Source organism: Micromys minutus (genome assembly GCF_963924665.1).
Source record: "Micromys minutus genome assembly, chromosome: 21".
Classification (NCBI taxonomy): Eukaryota; Metazoa; Chordata; class Mammalia; order Rodentia; family Muridae; genus Micromys; species Micromys minutus.
In genome coordinates this window covers 43,787,484-43,809,837 of record NC_137956.1, presented here as the reverse complement: position 1 = coordinate 43,809,837, position 22,354 = coordinate 43,787,484, and the positions used below count along the sequence as shown (strand labels likewise).

Below are 22,354 nucleotides of genomic sequence, written 5' to 3'. Positions count from 1 at the left end.
TGAGAGAAACGAGCTTCCCGGCAGAAGTCCAGCATGTGAGCAACCCATCTGTCTGACTTCCAAGGCTGACACGATTCCTTTTTGACCTTTAGGTCCCTTCCCGACAGGGTGTGTGACAATTTGGGGTGACATCATATGCTGTTGGCTATGCCTGGCAATTAGTACACTTGATTTCCTTGTTATATTTTACCCTCACAGGTGGCTCAACTGTTCTCTCCACTGGCTGCTTCTGCTGGTACCCAAGGGCTGCAGGTTCCAAAGATGAACACCACAGATGTCACAGACGCCACACAGGATGAAACTGTGTACAATAGTTATTACTTCTACGAAAGCATGCCAAAGCCTTGCACCAAGGAAGGCATCAGGGCGTTTGGCGAGGTCTTCCTGCCTCCTCTCTACTCCTTGGTCTTTTTGTTGGGTCTCTTTGGAAATTCCATTGTGGTTCTGGTGCTGTTCAAGTACAAGAGGCTCAAGTCCATGACTGACGTGTACCTGCTGAACCTAGCCATCTCGGATCTACTGTTTGTCCTGTCCCTCCCGTTCTGGGGCTACTACGCTGCCGACCAGTGGGTTTTTGGGCTAGGTCTGTGCAAGGTCATTTCGTGGATGTACCTGGTGGGCTTCTACAGCGGCATCTTCTTCATCATGCTCATGAGCATAGACAGATACCTGGCCATTGTGCACGCTGTGTTTTCCTTGAAAGCAAGGACTCTGAACTACGGGGTCATCACCAGCCTGATCACGTGGTCAGTGGCTGCGTTTGCCTCCCTTCCAGGCCTCCTGTTCAGCACTTGCTACACAGAGCACAGCCGCACGTACTGCAAAACCCAGTACTCGGTCAACTCGACAACATGGAAAGTCCTCAGCTCTCTGGAGGTCAATGTCCTGGGGCTGGTCATCCCCCTGGGGATCATGCTGTTCTGCTATTCCATGATCATTAGGACCCTGCGGCACTGCAAGAACGAGAAGAAGAACAGAGCGGTCCGGATGATCTTCGCCGTGGTGGTCCTCTTCCTCGGCTTCTGGACACCGTACAACGTGGTGCTTTTCCTGGAGACCCTGGTGGAGCTTGAAGTCCTTCAGGACTGCACCTTGGAGAGGTACCTAGACTACGCCATCCAGGCAACAGAGACCCTGGCCTTCATTCACTGCTGCCTCAACCCTGTCATTTACTTCTTTCTCGGGGAGAAATTCCGCAAGTACATTGGCCAACTCTTCAGAACGTGCCGGGGTCCTCTTGTGCTCTGCCAACACTGTGACCTTCTTCAGATCTACTCGGCCGACACCTCCAGCTCCTCCTACACTCAGTCCACCATGGATCATGACTTCCGTGACGCTTTGTAGCACGTGGGTAACGTGGTATCAACAAGTTCCACACCCAGCACCTGCTCACCTTGTTCCAGTCAGTTCAGGTGCCCTGGACAGGTGTCTGGGGAAAACAAGTAAACCAAGATGGTGGAAAAATGGCTTCTCACCCTGCAGGTGGCTCTCCCTCTTCCTGTAGAGAAGTTTGGTCTGAAATGTGTTTCCCTGGACTGAATGTTCACACACCAGCTGTGTCTTCAGGGAGAGGACAATTGGGGTGAACTTGTGAGCTGAGTCTCAGTAGGCTTCTAGATTGTGCTGAAGAGAAAGACCCTCCCCTCTTAATCTCCCCAAAGATGCTCCCAAGAGGTTCAGAGCTCTGATGAGTGGAGGACATCACCCCTTCATGAAAATGAGCCCTTGAATGGATCTTTAGTTTTTCTTGAACTACCTAGAATTCTTGGATGTGCCATATTCCATGAAGCCAGATGTCCGGAGAAATAAGGATCTTACACCTTGATTCTCTTATTATAGAGGATGCTTCACTGACGCCTGGTTATGAATGTAGAATAAGGGTGTTGGGTTGATCCCTTTTCCACTTGAAACAAGGCGAACAGCACACATCTGTTGAAATGCCTGGGCAGCTTGGCTTGCTGGTATATGTTTTAATTGTGACAGATGGTTGTGTAGATTGTAGAAGAAGTACATTGGGTTAGGGAAAGGTGCAATGCCCTTGTAATCTTAGCTATTTTTGGGGATTGGGCCAAAAGATCTTAGATTTCAAGATTGCCTGGGCAATACACTGAGAACCTGTCCCCAAATCAAACCAAACCAAACCAAACCCAACCCAAAGCCAAGCCGAGCCAAGCCAAACCAAGTCAAGCCAAGCCAAGCAGTACCCCAAAAGTTAGCTCTGGAATGCTCTTGTGAGCATCCTAAATTCATCTTTCCTTTTGTTTTCTTTCTTTTCTTTCTTCTTTTTTTAATGTGAACGGCTACTAGACATGGTGGTTAGTCCCAGCACTTGGGAGGCAGAGAAAGAAGTATCTGAGTTTGAGGCCAGCCTGGTCTACAAGTCTAGCTCCAGGACAGCTAGGGCTACACAGAGAAACCCTGTATTGAAAACAAACAAACAAAAAAAAAAAAAAAAATGTAAGCTGTGTGAGCCTGCAGTTGGCATGTCTTTAATCTCAGCACTGGGGAGGTAGAGCCAGGTGGATCTCTGTGAATTTGAGGCCATCCTGGTCTACAGAACTAGTTCCAGACCAGCCAAGGCTACTTAGTGAGACTTTGTCTCAAAAAGAAAAGAGGAAAGAAAATAGTATATTAATAAATTATGGCAATATTCCTTTAATCACTTTAAACAGTCATTTCTTCTATTGAGCTACAAATAAACAGTTAAAAGTTGATACAGGTAGGGTGTTAAAATAGCTATTAAGTTACAAAGTTGTAAAAAACAAAAACAAAAACAAAAAAAAGTCCTTTGTGAAAAAATTGGCCCTAGTTTCTGAATATCGGTTATATCAAGTTAGAACAGCCAGGACATGGTACACACCTTTAAATTCAGTATTCCAGAAGCCAGGGCAGGAGGGTCTCCGAGGGCAAGTCCACAGCATGAGTTCCAGGTCAGATAAAATTAGAACAATTCTCCTTATGCTATTTTAATTATTTAACATGTTAAGTCATTATTACTTTAATGATACTTTAACAATACTTGCTAAGTTTGTTTTTTATTCAAGCTGTTTAAATCTTTTTTAAAAATTACTTCACATGTGTGGGTGTTTTGCCTGAGTGTATATCTGTGCACCAGGTGTGTGCCTAGTGTCTGCAGAGGCCAGAAGAGGGCATTGGATCCTCTGGAACTGGAGTTATAGATGGTTGTAAACTGTACTGTGGGTGCTAGGAATTGAACCCAGGTCCTCTGGAAGAACAGCTGGTTAGGTTAATTGATTCTCCCCAGCCCCTTGTTTTGTCTTTGAGATGTCTCACTCTGTGGCACAGATTGTCTTGGGACTTAGAACGTCACCAGGCTGGCCTTGACTTTGTTTCCAATCCTTTTGCTTCAGCCTCTCGTGTGCTGGGACTGTTGTCGTAAGGCCCTCATCCAGCTGCATAGCTGTGACTGCCGAGAAACCCCCACAGGACTTGTGAGAGCCAATTCCTCCAACATGGAGAGGTGCTGAGTTCAAATGCTCCCGTTAGGCCTGTTCAGTGTGGCACCACTGCCGTGATAGAGGATGTGTGTCTAGACGTTTACTTTCTGAGTGGCTGTAAGAGGAAACCCTGATGTTGCCTTTATGGAAAACAAATAAAGCTGCGCTTAGCTATGCTAAGCCTTTTCTGACCATGTCTCTGTGTGGTCTTCTGGTGTGGGCAGAGGCGGAACTGCTGACCCACCCAAGCTTTACCCATATGGTCCAAGTCTGAGGGAAGAATGCATGAGCTGATCGTTAAATTCACCCGGGAGCTGCTATCATGGCTCACCTGGTAAAGGTGCTTGCTGCCAAGCCTGATGACCCAAGTTTAATCACTGGAACCCCATGGGAAGAACTGACCTATAAGAGTTGTCCTCTGAACTCCATACTTTGCCGTGGCAAATGAGTGTGTGTACACAGATCCAGCAGGGTCAAGAGGAGGCCTCACGTTGTACACTAGTTGATGATCGAGTGGTTCCAAACTGTGTATATAGATATAAAACATTGCTTCCTGTATCCACGGATATAGGATTCATCACACACTGTATTCATCTAGTAGATTAGCACACTAGCTCATAAATGTGTATATACATCTTACACCTGTCAAAAACACAATGGAAGAAGGTATAGACTTGCTCCAGGGTTTTTTTTTTTTTTTTTTTTTTTTTGTTTTGTTTTGTTTTTGAGCCATGCTTTTTCTGTGTAGCCCAGGCTGTCCTGGAATTCATTATGAAGACCAAGCTGGCCTTGAACTTGGGGATCTCCCTGCTTCAGCCTCCCAAGTGCTGGGATTCAAGACATGGGCCATTGCAGCCTGCTTTAGGAGTGGCTGATATTTAAAGGCAGTTTTTCAGAAAACCTTACCTCACGCACGAGGTTCCTGCAGAGGATGTGGCATTTGCTCAGCCAGAGCCGTCTCCCTTTTCCTGGCAAAGCTTAGTTCATTTTATCAGGGTGACACGGGAGCTTGGTGGATGCCCAAGGGTCTTCTGTGGATTCCTCCGCACACCCGAGGTTGAGCAACTGTGAGCCGTGGCCCATGCCTCCCATCCTTGGACCCATGGTGGCTCTGTATCACCTCCACTCATAGAGGAGGCAGCTGTGCGAAGTTACCAGCAAGCTGCCATCCTGCAGTGACCTCAAAGTGACCTGCCTGTCCACTCCCCCTGCTCTGCTAATACATATTCACTGTAATATGTATTAGGCCATTGGCAGCTAGCTGACAGCTCTCAGCTACTCTTCCTTCCTGGGTCAGCTTCTCCTGGGGACAGTTTGTAACTAGTGATCGCTCTAAGCATGGAGACGGCCCTTGTCACCTCACGCAGTAGTGGCACGACTCTGAAAGGTCCTAGCAAACTCGAGGCCTCTAAGAGCACGTGAGGCTGCTGTTTACACGCATCATGGTCAGCCTGCGTCACCGGCCAAGCTTGTGACCCTTGCATCCACACGTCCTCATCTTGCTCCGGCATTCTTCAGGCCCCAGGGTGACTTGCTTAAACCCTCAGATGTTTCCCCTATTGGGCCCTCTGCCCTTGGCCAGGAGGCATCTCTCTGGCAGGCTATGCGTGCCAGGGACTGCTCTCTTGCCAGCCTTCCCTCAACAAAGTGAACCAGATAAGCTGAACCTCTTCTTGAATCCACAGTACCTTGTTACTTAAAACAACAACAACAACAAAAACCACTTATTTATTAAGCGGGTATGGCAGAATGTAAATGGAACTCTGAGGATGACTTTGACTTGCAGGTCTCAACTTCTCTCCTTCCTCCCCATGGGTCCTGGAATAAAACTCAAGTTGTTGGGTTTAGTCCTCCCCCCAACCCAGGACAAGTCACTGCTACAAAGTTTATCACAGTTCCAAATTCCCCTACAGAACACCAGAAATCCACCAGGTACTTTCGCAAGTTGCAACTCATTTCAGTCTATCAAGAGATATAGGGGTTGGAGAGATGGCTCAGTGGTTAAGAGCACTGGCTGCTCTTCTAGAGGTCCTGAGTTCAATTCCCAGCAGCCACATGGTGACTCACAACCATCTGTAATGGGATCTGATGCCCTCTTCTGGTGTGTCTGAAGACTACAATGCACTCACATACATAAAATAAATAGTTTTTTCCCCCCTTTTTAAAGGAGGAGATATGGTCACTTTTTATGATTCTAAGAACTGAGGTTCAGGTTCCAGGGGGATGCAGCTCAGAGAGAGAGTACTTGACTAGCAAAAATGGGGCTCTGGGTGTGGGCTTCCTTCCCCTGCTACTAAATAAAAAGTGCTTGGTATAACCTGTCCATGGGATTCAGCACTGGTGGAGGCTGGAGAATCATTTTAAAACAGCAAAATAAAATATTTTTGTTACATTTATTTGTTTAGTGTGTGTGTGTGTGTGTGTGTGTGTGTGTGTGCCTGTATGTGAATCTATGTCTCTGCTTGTCTGTATCTGTGTGTATCTGTGTGTCTCTGTGCATGCCTGTGTGTATGTGTGTATCTGTGTGTGTCTATATGTATGTCTGTATCTGTCTGTGTGTCTGTGTATGTCTGCATGTCTCTGTGTTTCTGTGGGGGGGGGTGTTTTTGTGTGAATCTGTGTGTGTGTGTGTGTCTGTATGTCTTTGTGTATGTTTATATGTGTGTATATCTGTGTATGTCTATGTCCATATGTGAGTGTCTGTGTCTCTGTGTGTGTCTGTGTGTGTTTGTGCCATAGCATATATGTGGTATTCAGAATTCAACTAGTAGGGATCATTCTCTGCTCCCATCATGTTTTGGGGTGGGATTGAGGTCAGTAGGGCAGTTAGCTCACCTTTACCAGCTGAGCCATCTCATCAGCCCAGTGATCAGGAGTTCAGGTCATAGGTACCTATAGATTGACTTCAAGCCCAGCCTGGGCTACATGAGATGATAGAAAATAAACAAATTGAGGTTCACAGGAACAATATTCTAACCATGAACTGAACTAACAGTTAGCCACCACATCCAGGCATAGTGAAATGTATAAACAAAACAGTTGTTGGTTAATTTTTATTGTGTGAATGAGCCTAAGGCCTCTCTGCTCTAATAAGTCCAGTTTCTGTTGAAGTACACAGAACCTCTGACTCTTATCTCTAAAATCCCCCAACTATGTTTCTAATAAAACTTTATGTGCACAGTTTCAAAGGCTGACCAGACTGTTTCAGAAGCAGTAGATGGTTTTTGAGTTAAAAAAAAAAAAACCCAAAAAACTTCATTGAGACTTTGGATGTGTGAGAACTGAGAGTCTGTGGTTCCACCTCTGGGAAATTGTAAAATAACATCGAGAATAAATTTAAGAGCTATAAATTTCTGTTTTTATATTTGCTGAAACAGGGTTTCACTAATGGATAGTCCAGAACTCATGATCCTGCTACCCCAGTCTCCCGAATGCCGAGATTGCAGGTACCATCCACTGTGCCTGACTCATAGGCCCAAACCTTTTATTGTTTTGGAGTAAGGACCTTAGGCCTGTAGACAAACCCTCCTCCTGAAGCTGCACCCTCCTGCAGCTTAATGGAACAGGGCTTTGTATAATCAACTATTGTATGTCCACACAAAATCATTAAACAGGCAAACTTAATCTATGGAGAAAAAATTTTTAACAGTGCTTGATAGAAATTTTGCTGCATTGCATTGCTCATAGGAAACCTGGGTATACACATCTCCAACCTTCTTATATATCACGTGCTCAAAATATGCATGTTTGGGTTTAGATGATAGTACACACTTATAAACCCATTAGTTGGGAGTTAGAGGCAGGAGGATCAGGAGTTCAAGGCCATCTCATCTCTATATAATTTATATTTGAGGTCAGCCTTAGGTATATGAAAACCCATATTAAAACACAAAAGAATCAGGACTTGGGGGATGGCTCATTGGGTAAAGGCACTTGCTGCCAAGCCTGATGACAAGCCCTGGTATCCACAAAGTGGGAAAAGAGTTGTCCTCTGACCTCCACGTGGGCACCATGGCACGTGGGTTCACACACACACACACACAGAGGGAGAGAGACAGACAGATAGACAGACAGAGAGACAGAGACTATTAAGAAATAAATATGTAAAACAAAGACAAATGTGCATGCTTTGGCATGAACAAAACATATCAACAAAAGTAGACAGCATTTAAAAAAAAAAAAGAAAAGAAAAAGAAATCTAAGCAAACCTGTCAGCAGAGCTTCCTGACACAGGAAGTAGCTGCTAGCTGCCACTTCAGAACCTGGGGTTCCACATAATAGGGACCTTGAGGTTAGAGTCTTAGGCAGTTCTACAGCCTTTCCACTTCTTTTTAAATCAAATTTTATTTATTATATATAAATACACTGTAGCTGTCTTCAGACACACCAGAAGTGGGCATCAGATCTCATTACAGATGGTTGTGAGCCACCATGGGGTTGCTGGGAATTGAACTCAGGACCTCTGGAAGACCAGTCAGTGAGTGCTCTTAACCACTGAGCCATCTCTCCAGCCCAGCCTTTCCACTTCTGAAGAGCACAGCTAGCTGTACATGAGACCCAGGCCTCGTGAGAATGGGGGCTAAACACAGACTGGCACCCAGAACCAAGCCAAATCTGCAAGGCAGCCAGGTGGCAGAGTGCAGCAGAGGGACGGGGTGTCTTCCTAGAAGCAGACCCAGCGTGTTGGGTCTGAATATGAAACACTTCCCATAGGTCTGTTTAAACACTTGTTCCCTCGTGATGCTGTTTGAGAAGCTGTGGACATGGGAGTGCTTTTGTTTTGCTTGTAGACAGAGTCTCACTAAATATGGCTTCTGGATGTTGAGATTAAAGGCAGAGGCCAGTATGGTGGCCGTGTGCCAGGCTATGCCATGGAGTCTGTGGGAGATGGAATCTGGTTTGAGGAAGTGGACTAGTGGATTGGGGTGATTACCCAGCCTCAGCTCTCTCTCCCATCTTGTGTCACTAAGAGGTGAGGAGCCACAATCAACCACCCCCTGCCATGTTTCTCCTGCCAAGTTGGGCTCTAGTTAGTCCTTCAGTTCACGAGCTGAAAAGAATTCTTCACATGTCAGGTTGCTTTTCCTCCCCACTGAGTTTCTTTGCAGTTCTGGAGATGAAACTTAAAGACTTTTGCCTGCCAGACCAGGAAGCTGCCTTCGAGGTGCATTCTAGCCGCGGGCTGTACCTTGTCAGGTGCTTGGTCACCAAGAGACAAATAACCAACCCACAGTCTAAGTATTTCTGAGCTGCTGCTCAGGGACCAGGAGGAAGAAAGAAAAGGAACCTGGGAAGGGGTAAGACACCGAGGCAGTATCTTCTCGGTGACATCTTCTGGACAACAGAGGTGATCCTGCCCCCTTCAAAGGTCTGACCTTTCAGAGCCCCTGTCAGCAGAGCCTCCTTCCAACAGTCCTTCCAACACTGTTGTTTTGTTTGAACTAATGTCTCTCTGCGCAGCCCTGGCTATTGAAACACACTCTGTAGACCAGGTTGGCTTTGAACTTAGAGATCCTCTTGCCTCTGCCTCCTGAATGCTGGGATTAAAGGGATGTGTCACCCTGCTCAGTTGCCTGTATTTTTGCTTGTTTGTTTTTTTTTTAATTAAAAGAATTTTTAGGGAGCTGGAGAGATGGCTCAGTGGTTAAGAGCACTGACTGGTCTTCCAGAGGTCCTGAGTTCAATTCTCAGCAACCACATGGTGACTCACAACCATTTGTAAAGAGATCTGATGCCTCTTCTGGTGTGTCTGAAGACAGCTGCAGTGTACTTGTATAAATAAAAAAATAAATCTTTGAAAAAAATTTTAATTAAAAATATTTCGAATACTTTATGTATTCATTATGTGGGACACAATGTGTCGCAGAGCACATGGAGAGATTAGAGGGCCACTTAAAGGAACTGGTTCTTTTGTTCACCATGTGGCAGATGGGGACTGAACTCAGGTCATCCCTCGGGCACTGCAGCAAGCCCCTTCACCTATTGAGCTACCTCATCAACTCTGGGTTTTCATTTTTTTGGGAAGGTCCTCACTAGAGCAAACAACCCAGACTGATCTTGCACTTGGTCTTGAACTTGAGGTAATCCTCCTGCCTCAGCCTCCAGCAGTAATCCACAGTAAAGGTTTCTGGCAGGACACTGTGTTTGCTTCTCTCCTTGTTGTGTCAAGATGCCTGACATATGCAGGGAGGGTTTACACCAGCTCACAGTTCAAGGGCAGAGACGGCACTGCGGCAGGAGTGTGAGGCAGATGGTCACATCGCACCTGCAATCCGAGAAACTGAGGAAAGCTCCTTTAGGGACTCCAGCCCATGGAGTGGTACAGCCCACACTCAGGCTGAGAGGTCCTTCCTTCCTCAGGTAAACCTCTGAAAACACCCCGTACACATACCCAGAGTTACGTTTCCGTGGTGACCCTAAGTTCAGGCAAATTAACCATCTTAGACACTAAGAGCATCCAGTTCAGAGTGTGGAGGGGATGAGAAGGGGGAGAAGAAAAGAGATATTAATAAACAAAGAATAGGAAACCATGTATGCAAAAAAAAAAAAAAAAAAAAAAAGCATCCAGCCCCAAACTCAAGGCCCGAGGGAGAAGTATAATTAAACAGCAACAGACCAGCAATTTAAACATCATAAGTTCACTTAAATGGAATAGTGTGGGAAATGCCTTTATGTAGGTAGGCTGACTTAGACTAAGAAAAACATCTAAGAAGAATGAGCAGGGGGTTGGGGATTTAGCTCAGTGGTAGAGCGCTTGCCTAGCAAGCTCAAGGCCCTGGGTTTGGTCCTCAGCTCTGGGCGTTGAGGGAGAATGAACAGAAGGCCTGGCAGTTGTGGAGCACACATTTAATCCCAGCACTCGGGAAGAAAATCCCTGAGTTCAAAGCCAGCCTGGTCTACAGAGTGAGTTCCCGGACAGCCAGGATACACAGAGAAATCATCTCAGAAACCAAACCAAACCAAAAATGAATGTGCAGGAGACCAGAGAACATCTGCTGCCCCAGGAGAGCAGTCCCCAGACAAAGGTGTTAGAAGACATGTGGGGTGTCAACGGTAAAATCTCAGTAAACCTGAACTCAGTTCCCATGTTGTACCTCCAGTCCTTCCGAAGGCGGGGCCTACCAGTTTCTCACCCACTGCCCCCAGGCCCTGCAGACGCTGCAATTTTGGAAGAGTGGCGTTGGCTTTTGTCATTGGTTGATATCACCACCTGCTGAGTTTTGGAATGGATCCGCTCTCAACACTGGGTCTCCTCAGAACCACCTTGGGCGTATGCCTGTGTGTGCACGGATGCTGCAGGTCAACCTAGGGGTCCATACACTTTTGAGACAGGGTCTCTCACTGGCCTGGAAGTCACCAAGCAGGCTAGGCTGTTTAGCTAGAGAACCCTAGGGATCTCCCCATGACTGGGGTTAAGGTGCAGGCTACCAGGTCTGGCTTTTTTGTGTGGGTGCTGGGGGAGGGAGAGACTCAGATCTTCTTGCTTGCATGTCAAACACTTTACCAACTGAGACATCTCCCCAGGCCACATGGTCACCTACTCAGATCCTCTGCAGTCTTGGGACATGGGAAATGCTTAGATGTCTCCTGAGCTAACCTGTGGCATCAGAAGATGTCATCAAGGCCTTTCTGCTGTGCTCTGGGTGGGGTGGGAAGCCTCCTTCCTCACCCCATTCTCTGTCCAGGCCTCTTGACCTTGAAGGTGGCCCAATTCATACACAAAGTCAATGCACACTGACTACCCCAGAGCCTGCAACATGAGGGAAACTGGGGAGTGGGGTCCTCATCAAGCTTGGCACTGGGTGGTGGTTCGGAGACCTGTTTACTCAGACCCTAAATCCTCTATCCTGAGTTCTCTCACCTGAAGAGTTTTACCATGAAGGATGAGAGGACTCAGGTTTGCTTTTTGTTTCCAGAAACAGGGCTTCTTTGTGTAGCTTTAACTGTCCTCAAACTATATATGTTAAAGTAAGGCTGGAGAAAAGCCTCAGGATTAAAGAGTAGTTGCTGCTCAGGCATAGGATCCACGTTTAGTTTCCACAGCCACAAAGCAGAGGGGCTCACAATTGCCTGTGACTCCATTTCTGGAAGATCCGATCTGGCCTCTTTGGGCACGTTCAGTTACCTGCACATACTCACACATGGACACAGCTATATACACATAATTTAAAATAAAAAAAAAAGTTTTTAAAATAAATTGTTTATTTGTGTCTGTGTGTGTGCACCACAACACAGCACACACGTGAGCTCAGAGGACAACTTGCTAGAGTTGATTCTCTTCCTGTATCTTGTGTGTCCTAGAAAACACACTCAGGTTGTCAGGCCTGGTGGCAAGTATCTTGAGTCACCTCTCCGTACCTGCTTCATTCCTTGAGACTGGGTGTGTATGTGTGTCGCTAGGCTAGAACTTGCTGAGTAGGCTGCCTGTGAGCTCCAGAGATCTGCCTGCCTGTCTCCACACCGCCAGGATTGTAAGTGTGAGCCATCACACCCTGGCTGCTGCTCCCTTCTGAATCTAGAAGCCTCTGGACAAAAAAGCCAGCTTGTATCTTTCAGGGACACAGTTGGGAAATGCTTAGCTTGAGATGACTAGAGATGTGGAGGGAAGACAAAGAAGGCAAAAGGAGGGAGAGCTTCTAAAGCCTGGTAGACTGCTCACCTGGCATTCAGAAGACCCTGGGGTTCATAGTTTTGGACATACGCTACATGATGCTCCACTTACAATTCTAGGACTTTGAGGTAGATGCAGAACCTACAAGGGCATCCTTGGCTACATAGTGAGTTTAAGGCCAGCCTGGGCTACATGAAACACACTACGCAGAGAAAAGGGGGACAAAACTGGTATCTCCTATTCAGTTATGTTTGTACAGGCTCAGGGTGGATGAATTCCACAAACTCAAGACTTCTCTATGCTTTCAGGCTAATGAGGACCAGTGTGGTTGAGGGTTTGTGGGACTCGAGATATGCTGCTCTGCATCTGAGTCATGATGTGGTAGAGAACTGCGTAGGGTAGCTCTGTCTTTCATGAACTGAGTTTGTTTGGGAGAAGATAGACTGTCTGGCCAGAAGAAGCAACAGGAAAGCAAGCCCTCTGTGGGAAAGCTTTAAAAACATTGCTGTTGGTTTAAAATGAAATCTTGGATCTTTCAAAAAAAGATGAAATGGACAAATGAAACTGTGTGTGGGTGGCTCAGACACACACGAGGGACTGGCGTTGTCACAGAGACCCTGTGCCCTCAGTGTGATTCAGGCACTCACTCACCCAACTAGTAGGCATTGACTGAGGACCTACTATGGGCTAGATGTGCTCTAACAGGTGCCAGGAATACAGGAACGGAACATCACACGAAGGGGTAGGAACCTTCTTGCTTTGACCGACCCCCCCCCCAACCCAGTGTTGGGATCACAGGTGTGAGCCACCCACACACAGTTTTATTCATTCATTTCTGAGACAAGAATCACAATGCAGCCCAGGGTGGCCTTAAAGTTTCTATGTAGCTAAGGATGACCCCGAACTTCTGATTCTCCTGCCTTCGATTCCCAAGTGCTGGAATTAAAAGCATGTGCCATCACACCGACCCCGGGGTAAGACCCAAGCCGTTCAGCTTTCATTCCTTCCCACAGCCGATGATTCCAGAGTCCACAGGAAAGGGGACAGACAGACAGACAGAACAAAACTTCCAGACACAAAGCCTTTTTGCTTAGTAAAATTCAAAGCGGAAGGGAAGCGCACGGTTAGGCAGCACCTGAGTGAGCCCTCAGAGCTCTGAGTGAAAGATCTCAGCAACAGATAAGAAACAGAGACCAAGCTTCTCACACACACCATGCACAGGGGGGTGTGGGGCTCACAGGGCACATTGCTAGCCTGTGCTCAAGGTCTCTATCCATCTGGTGGGTTCACCAGGTGCCACAATAAGCTGAAATGGCCCACGGAGTCCTTGACATCAAATACAGGCCAGGTGAACCTGGTATGATCAAGCCTCAGACTTTGCTGATGGGGCTGGACCAAAAATGATCATGACTCAATTTAGAGTCTTAAGTTTCTTGTGAAATGGATAGACATACCACATAGTTGTAACTGAATACTATTAACGGTTTTTTAAAATAGCCACTATTGCTTGCCTGGTGTGGTGGTACCCACCTTTAATCCCAGCATTCAGGGTCAGGGTTAGAGGAAGAGGAAGACTTCTCTGTGAGTTTCAGGACAGCCAAGACTATGTAGAAAAGAGACCGTGCCTCAAAACAAACAAAGAAAAGAAAAAAGGAGCCCCTCTTCGGCTGGGCATTTTATGTGTTGGCTGTGGATCAGCTGGTAGACGGCTTGCCTAGCACGCATGTGAACTCTGGGTTCGATTCCCCACACTGCATAAAACTAAGCACGGTTGTTCATACCTGTCTTTCAGGCTCTTGGGAGGAGAGGCAGGGGGATCAGAAGTTGAAGGCCGTTCTCAGCTACATAGTGAACTTGAGGCCAGCCTGGGCTACACTAAGACCCTGTTTTAAAAACAAGAGAGGGTGAGTTGCCACTTCCAGCTGACTGCACTGCTTTGTTATACAGCAATAGAAACCATCAAAGTGGCAGACTGGGGTGGGGGTGAGGGTGGGGTGGGAATGGGGAGGTAGGGGCGGGGGAAGAGGCTCAGACTGTAGTCCTGGATGCCAATCCTACACCTCGAATTTTTTTTTAAAAACTTTTTATTGAGTGTGTGTGTGTGTGTGTGTGTGTGTGTGTGTGTGTGAATTTCACATCATGCACCCCAACCCCATTCATCTCCTGGTCCCTTTATATCGGCCTCCCCTCTTACAACTTCCCCAGCAAAATATGTCCCACTGTGGAAGCTGCTGTCTGTCACAGGGTGTCACACTTTTGCTCAGACAGCTTGCTTTACTTGCAGATAAAGGTTCATTGCAATGAGTCATGGGTTTGGTTCTCGAGGCCTCTGGCTTCCGCTGTACCATCCATCCTGAATCCTCACTGGGACGCTGTTGTGTGTAATATTAAAAAACAACCCACACTATTGCAGGCTACTCTCCGGCCCTGGCGGTCTCCATGGCTAACCCCCTGTGGCAGTCTTCTAACCTCCATGGTTGGCTGCTGCCACACCGATAAGCAATCCCACAAGTCCGCAGCCAGTTGAGGGCGCACTCTCACCAACTCGATGCCTCATTGCGGTGACCTTTCCCTGGAGCTCAGTGGAGTCGCCTCAAAATGGAAAACACCAGACAATCTTAGTTCAGAATCAACAGCGAACCCAATCGCCGGGCGCGGAATCTAGCATCCTAAATTCACCAGCCATTCTATGATAGAAATCTTCCGGTGGCGGACCCATGGCCTGGATCTTGTTCTCCTTGCTCCCACCGTCTAAGAGGAAATTCCTCCCTCCTGCCTTTCCTCTTCCTCTCTTGGACCTGGAAGGCCTTCCTCCTCCTCACCCAGTGATTGGATTCTTGTTGCCTTTATTATTTAATCAATAGGGGAAAATTCCTCTTGGCTATCCTGCTGGTGCCCTGTGGAGATGTCACTGTTTTCAGTTTTGATCTACAGCACTGGCCCCTTCCTGTTCTCCAGCAGCGCACAGATGGGTAGATGTTGGGGTGGGTCAATTACTCAAAGACCTGGATCTGGACTTCAGTGGTAGCTGAGTTGATAGGTGTTCAGCCCATCTACTTTTCAAAACCCATGCCACCAGGGCCAGCTCTCCTGTGTTCCCCAAGTGAACAGGGCCAGTCCATCCCTTTGGGCTCATACCATTGGGGGTTATAGCCTTTTCTATAAGCTTAGTGTCCACCATACTCCCAGGTCATAGCTAGAGGATCTCTCTGGATGCTACCATTGCCTCAGCCTCCAGTCCTTGGTGTGTATCATGGCTCATCACAGACAAGTTTATTTGCTTAGTATCCTGAACCTAGCACAGTGTCTGAGTAGCACCATGTTGCTGAACTGAACACAGAGGGCTGCAGGGAGCCATCTTGGGTAGAGACATAATAGAAAGAGTCAATGAATATGTCTGTAGAACCACTAGAGGAGAGTCTTAGTGAGGAGTTTACACTAAGTTGGCCTTTGAGCAAGCCTATGGTGGACTGTCTTAAGTAATTGATATGGGGAGACTCAGCCCACCGTGGGTGGCACCATTCCTTTGGCAGGGGGTCTCAAACAGCAATGTGTCAAACCTGAGCTAATCATCAGCAAGCAAGCAACTGAGTTCTCATGCACTTTCGACTGTGGGATACACAACTAGCTTTAAGCTCCTGCCATGCTCACCTTTGCAACAGTGAAACCGAGTTAAAGCAAGTCCTTTTTGGCCAGGGTGTTCACACAACAGCAGAAACGAAACTAGAACAACAGGCTCTGTGGCTGGCGCTGGCTGGGATACTTCTAGGGTTGATGCAACTGAGAAAGCCCACCAAGTGGGAACCACACTCCTAGAAGGAGACCAAGGCACGTAAACAAGTCACTTTCTTGCCACCAATGAGAGAGGAGAGGGAGAGAACCAACATAAGTTTCCATCACGAAGTCTGAACTGTTAGCATCATCATGACTTTTATTCTGACCTAGACCTTGCTATGACCTTGAGCTTCCAACCTTCTAGCCTCCACTTTAGGGTGCTAGGATTACACTCATGCTTGACCATACCATGTTTCTTCAGGGAGGGGGATGGAATCCAGAGCCTCACCCATGCTAGGCAAATACTCCATTAACTGAGCCGTGGTGGTGCACGCCTTTAATCTCAGCACTCAGGGTGCAGAGGCAGGTGATCTCTGTGAGTTTGAGGCCAGCCTGGTCTACAGAGTGAACACAAGAACAGCCAGGGGTGCACAGAGAGAAACCCTGTCTTGAGGAAAAAAGTGTAGAAAACTCAATGCAAGTTTCCAGACAGCCAGAGTGGTAAGGGAAGCCGAGGGGAAGCTCTGACTCTCAGGGGCTGGCGCACAGTCACTTAGAGCCAGTGTGTTCCCTCCCAGCCTCTGGACAGTCACCTTACGTTTCTTCAGCCCACATGTGGTGTTGCACCACAGCTGAGACAGATCACTCACAGTGACTAAGAAGTAATAGAATGACCTTTATTTTTCATAGAAGAAATAAAGACTGGGGACGATCATCGGCTGTCCCCGCCTCTTGACAGGAGATTCAGGGCCAAGCAATTTCATTTTCTGTAAACTGAAATTACTGAGAAACAAAAATGGACAGACAAACAGAAAATAACACCAGACAACGGAGAAAAGGCCTGGGGGTGTAGCTCTGTCAGTCAAATGTCTAACATGTATGAAGCCCTGGGTTTCCTTCCCAGAGCCTAAGAATGGCATGGTGGTGCAAGTTTGTAAGAAGTGAGGGCGAAAGGTTATCCTTGGCTACATGATGAACTCAAGAGTTCATCAAGCTTAGGAACCTTGTTTCAAAATACAAAACAGGGTTGGAGAGCTGGCTCAGCTGTTAAGAGCCCTGGCTGTTCTTCCAGAAGTCCCGAGTTCAATTCTCAGCAACCACATGGTGGTTTACAACCATCTGTAATGGGTCTGATGCCCTCTTCCATCATACAGGCAGACACGCAAATAGAGTATCATATGTATAAGTAAATAAATGTTTAAAAAAAGACCCTAAGCTGAAACAAAACCAGAAGCAAGCTGTGGAGGTGGTTCAGTGGATAAAGGCATGTCCCATACAAGTGTGAGGACTTGGGTTAGGACCTCTGGAAGCCATGTAAAAGTTTAATACAACAGTGTGCATGAGTGTAACCCCAGTATTCCCGTGGGAGAGGGAGACAGAAGGGCTCAAAGCTTCTAGTGTGTATAGACACACTTGTTTCCTCCCTCTGAATTTAAAGTATAGGTTAGAAAATGTGACCAACTACCCAAATGTTTACCGCTCAGATACCGATCATATTAATTTTATTTTAAAAAATATGCCATTGATTAATTCACTTATTTATTATAAGTGTGCCATGGCTGTCTTCAGACACACCAGAAGAGGGCATCAGATCCCATTACAGATGGTTGTGAGCCACTGTGTGGTTGCTGGGATTTGAACTCAGGACCTCTGGAAGACCTCTTAACCACTGAGCCATCTCTCCAGCCCTTAATTTTATTTCTGAGTCGGGGTTATGTATAGACTGAGGTCTGGACCCCGCTGTGTAGCTGAGGATAAACTTGGGACATCAGTTCTCTCGTCTCACGTCTTGAATGCTATTACACGTGTATGTATGAATGCTATTACACGTGTGTGTACTGTCATACCTGGTTTCATGTGCTGCCAAGAATAGAACCCAGGGCTTCCTGCATTGTAAACATGTGTTTTACCTACTTAGCTACAGCCCAGCCCCACATTAAAACTTTTCTTTTTGAGACAGAGTTTCAAACATAAGCAGAATTACACTTTATATATTCTGTATGTGCCTAGACCCCAAGGCAGTCCTGAGAAATGAGCTCAAGATGGGCCTCTGACCTGCACGAATACATGCATCTCCATACATGAACACACACACACACACACACAGACACACACACACACACACACACACATACACACACACACACACACATGCACACAGACTCTATTCAATCATATAGAGAGACCATAGCACCTACTCTGAGCAACTGTTAATCTTTCTGGTGGCTTGTAATTGGAGATCTCTCACAGAGATTCAGACAAATCAGGGTCAAAAACTGAAGCCCTCTGCTTGCCCAAACCAGTGTTCTCTTCTACCCACTTTGAATCTCAAGCTAGTGAAGTGGCTTCATCCAGCCCATGCAAGTCTAGCAGAGATTTAAGCCAGACCTTGGAGTTTAATGCCTGCCTGATACATTAGTGACAGGATCACCACGACTTGCGTACAAATTTTATTCAGCAGAAAGACAACATGATTATTTCAAATCAGAATAAGGGACATTATTCAAGTTTTGTTCCAGCTGTGTGTTCCTGAGGTGTCCACTCTCTTCAGCCTTCCTGGTGGCCACGAGGGTGGGTGGTCAGGCAAGGCAGGGCTGCAAAGTCACCAGCAGGATACACACATGCCATAAAACGCAGCTTCCATTAGGCATGAAGAGGGTGATCCACGTAGCCCGAGGAGGGTTGTGCTCCCAGAGGCTCAATCACCACAGGCGGTTCAGCCGCGAGTCCTGATCAGACTGGCCCGGAAAATGGCCATTGACAGTCAGGTCAGGCAATGACAGGAGTGTCAACAAACTCTACTGTACATAGCTCCGGGTTCCCATCACTGCAAGGTGCAGACTCCAGCTCCAACACTGTGATGTTGTTTGGGGCTGAAGTGGTCAGGATGTTCCTTGGCACAAACAAGGTCATTTGTGGGCCCACTGTGGGCCAGTATCGGCCAAGGTTAAAGCCATTGATCCATACTTGACCCTGGAGAGAGAGAGAGAAAGAGAGAGAGAGTCCATCAGCTGAGGATCACCAGTATCAGAGAGGCAAGAGATGGCCCATAGCGTCCAGCATCCCAGTATCCCCTGCTGGGTGGGAAGAACAGTATCCTCCAAATGCCAATCCTTGCTGCAGGAGGAATGCATCTGGAGCCTCAGATTCCAGAAGCTGCAGACTTCAGTCTTGGGGCACACCTCACCACATTCTGCGATCTACAGTGGCTCCCAGATTCCGCCTGTCTGTACCCCAGCCCTCTCTCTTCTACGGCTGCCCACACCCTTCAGCAGGAGACTCTCCCTGCTCTCTCTGCCCCACGCTGTCTGATATGCATAAAGATGGCACATAATCTAAGAACCGTTCCCCAAACAACTGAGGGAGAGTGTGAGGGCGTGTGGAGCAGGCGCAGTAATAGCTCTCGAGAGGCTACGGTAGGAGGACAGGTCTGAGTCTGAAGGCAGCCTGGGCAACACAGTGAGTGACCACAGGAGTGGAGAAAGAAGCGGGTGGGAGCAGAGGCCTACTCAGCAGAGGATTACTGTTGGGCGTGCGGTTCTCAGAGTTTTCCTCCGAGGGATGCAGAAAAAAACTGAGTGTCTACTTGAAAGACAAGATTTCCAGGATCTTACAAGCTGTGGAGATCACCCCCGTGAGCAGGGAAGCTGCTTCTGAACAATGGTGGGGGTGGGGGGTCACACATGCCAGAGGTAAACAGAAGATCTGGAAGAGAAGGGAGGGGACAGAGGGAGGGGACAGAGGGAGGGGACAGAGGGAGGGGACAGAGGGAGGGGACAGAGGGAGGGGACAGAGGGAACGAGACCAGAGAGAAGGAAAGAGATGGGACTTGTGTTGATTCCTCCCATTCATTTTTAAATGAACTATTAATTAAGATTTGCACAGTCTTTCTGTATAGCTAAGACTGGCCCGAACTGTCTAGTCCAGATAATCCTCCTGCCTCAGCCTCCAAAGCACTGAGATTGCAGGGATGATATGGCTTCCTTTGGTTTTAGTCCAGTCAAACCTAAACTTCTTCCCTGGCTTCCCATCTCATTTTTTTGCCACCCACTAGCTGTCAATGGCAACAGAGTCCATACAGTCTGAGAGTGGTCCCCAAAACAACCCCAAGATGAAAGCAAGGATGTGTGGGGTGGGTAAGTTCAGCACTTGGGAGGCTATGGAAGACGGCTGTGCATCTGAGGCCAGCCTAGGGGACACAGCACATGTCTGGTGGTCAGCCCAGCGCCTGGTGCAGGAAGTGGGTGGAGGTGGGCTGTGCTCCTGGCCCCACGTGGGTGCCACTTACCACTGAAACAAAAGCGCTCAGCGTTCAGCGCTCACAGAAGGAGGTCAGCGACTCAAAACTGCCTGTCTGTTGGACTAAGTCATTTAGAAAAGGGTGACAGTTTCGAGGTTCTCAGAACTACTTTAACTCTTGTTTTTACATGGGATCTGTTATCTCCCTCCATCCTAAAAGGCACAAACCATAATGGTTTCACCCCGGCTTTATCAGCCCCATCTCTGCCAGAATCCTGTTTTCACGGTCTGAAGACCAGCTCCTGATTTCAGTTGCCCTGCATTAGTTTTGACTAATTTTTTACCTATGTGTACATAAATAGGCTGGGAAGATGGCCCAGTGGGTGGGAGCCATGCGGGGCAAGCGTGAAGACACAAGTTCAAATGCCCAGCAGGCACATAAACGAGCCAGGTTCGGTCCTTCCCATGCCTGTGATGCCAGCGTTGTGGGAGGAAGAGATGGAAGATCGGAGCTCACTGGTCTCCAGCCTAGCTCCAGGTTCAGAAAGAGACCCCGTCTCAAGGGGGATGGTGGAGAGCCAGAGCAGGATGCCTCTGCTCCTCTGACCTCCTCCCTTGTACACAGGAGCATAACACACACGTGCGTGCACATACCACATACACTCACACACATGCACACACAAATAAGTGTATATGTGCATTACTGTTTTAAACATCACATGGCATTCAATGGTACGAAATATCAAATAATTTGGGGGACAGGGTTGTCTTTTTCTTTATGTAGCCCAGGATAACCTCAAATTCACAATCCTACTTCGGTCTCTGTACGCTGGAATTACAGGCATGTTCCAGCGTGCCTGACTAATACACCATCCCCTGCTCCCCATGTCTTCTTCAGTGTTAGGGGTTAGAGCAGGACCAGTGCACACCACCGCAGTGCTACCCTCCCTAGAAAGACATGCGGATGGCTATTTACTCCTTCGCTAGGGAACGAGGGTCCTTGGGTGTGTCTAGCTTTGCGCTGTCAACAGCATTGTTTCTGACTTTGTTATTGTCCTTGTTTGTATGCTTTCCCCCAAGACAAGGTTTCTCTGTGTAGCCCTGGCAGTCCGGGCCTCGAACGATCATCCAGCCCGCCTCTGCCTCCCAAGTGCTGGGACTAAAGGCACGAGGCTCACTGGCCTTAGGTTAAGAATTTAGTTCTTGTCTGGTTTTACTAGTAGCCCTAGCTGGCTTGGAACTTGCTGTATAGACATGCTGACCTTGAATTTCCGGAGACCCTTTTGGCCTCTGAGTCTGTAGTGCTGGGGTTGTAAGTGTGGACCACCACACCAGGCTTCCAGTTAAAGCTTCATTTAGTTTTATTTTTCACTAACCTACTCAGTATTTATTTATTGAAACAGGGTTTCTCTACATAGCCCTGGCTATCCTGCTACAAAGAGAAACCCTGAAAGACTAAACTAAAATAGAAAGTAAAATTTATGCTGGAAGAACCGAGTGTAGCTCTTGCTCAGTGCATTTGGCGAGTCTAGGCTCTAGTGTGAAATTCTGCCATCGAAGTCCACAAAGAACAATATATGCTGAACTTATTCTTGGTAAATTATTCTCGGTAAACAGAAAGGTTTATGCTAATGAGGTGACTGCAGGGGTTTGGGGGTGTCCCATGGCAGTCCCAGCTCCTACAGTCCATAGCAGAAGCTGACTATCTCTGACCATCTTGACCCCGGCCCACACTCCTGCCCTCCGCTATTAACGCTGAGGTGACGGCGATGCGGAAGTTCCTGTAAGTGCCTAACCTACTTCTCAGAGAGCGTGTGTCTGCCTTCACTTACCTGGACCAAGTTAGTCTTCTCAGAATTTCCAGTGAAAGCTTTCTTTCTTTTTTAAATTTATTTTTACTCCGTGAGCATTGGTGTTTTGCCTGCGTGCGTGTCTGTGTGAGGGCGTCAGGTCCTCTGGAACTAGAGTTATAGTTGTGAGCTGCCCTGTGGTTGCTGGGGATGGGTCCTCTAAGGAAAGCATCCAGTGCACTTAACCTCTGAGCCATGTCTCCAGAACCTGGAGTTAAACTTGCAATACTGTCATTTGCTTTGTTTGAGACAGGGTCTCAATAGACGTGCTGGCTTGGGTGGCAGAGATCTACCTGCCTCTGCCTCCCAAATGCTGGGATTAAAAGCATGTGCCACCACGCCCAGCCGTCAATGCTACTTTAAGACACTCAGACGTTCCTTTAAAAGTGAACATTGAGCACGGTGGCCCATCCCTTTAGTCC

The 22,354-nt window shown here is 47.5% G+C and overlaps 2 protein-coding genes across 2 annotated transcripts in view; one reads left to right on the top strand and one right to left on the bottom strand.

The window, feature by feature from the left end:
• Positions 1-261: 261 nt before the first annotated feature.
• On the top strand, positions 262-1,344 carry CCR4 (C-C motif chemokine receptor 4; the record flags this gene model as incomplete). The annotated part of the gene is made up of 1 exon (XM_080934096.1): positions 262-1,344. The coding sequence occupies one exon, from the start codon at positions 262-264 to the stop codon at positions 1,342-1,344; it is 1,083 nt and encodes a 360-aa protein (XP_080790222.1).
• Positions 1,345-18,343: 16,999 nt separating this feature from the next.
• GLB1 (galactosidase beta 1) overlaps positions 18,344-22,354 on the bottom strand; it is a 66,215-nt gene continuing 62,204 nt past the window's right edge. The window contains exon 16 of the mRNA XM_080934209.1: positions 18,344-18,816. Within this exon, the coding sequence (XP_080790335.1) occupies positions 18,613-18,816 (204 nt within the window). The 3' untranslated portion in view covers positions 18,344-18,612. The remainder of the gene's footprint in view (positions 18,817-22,354) is intronic.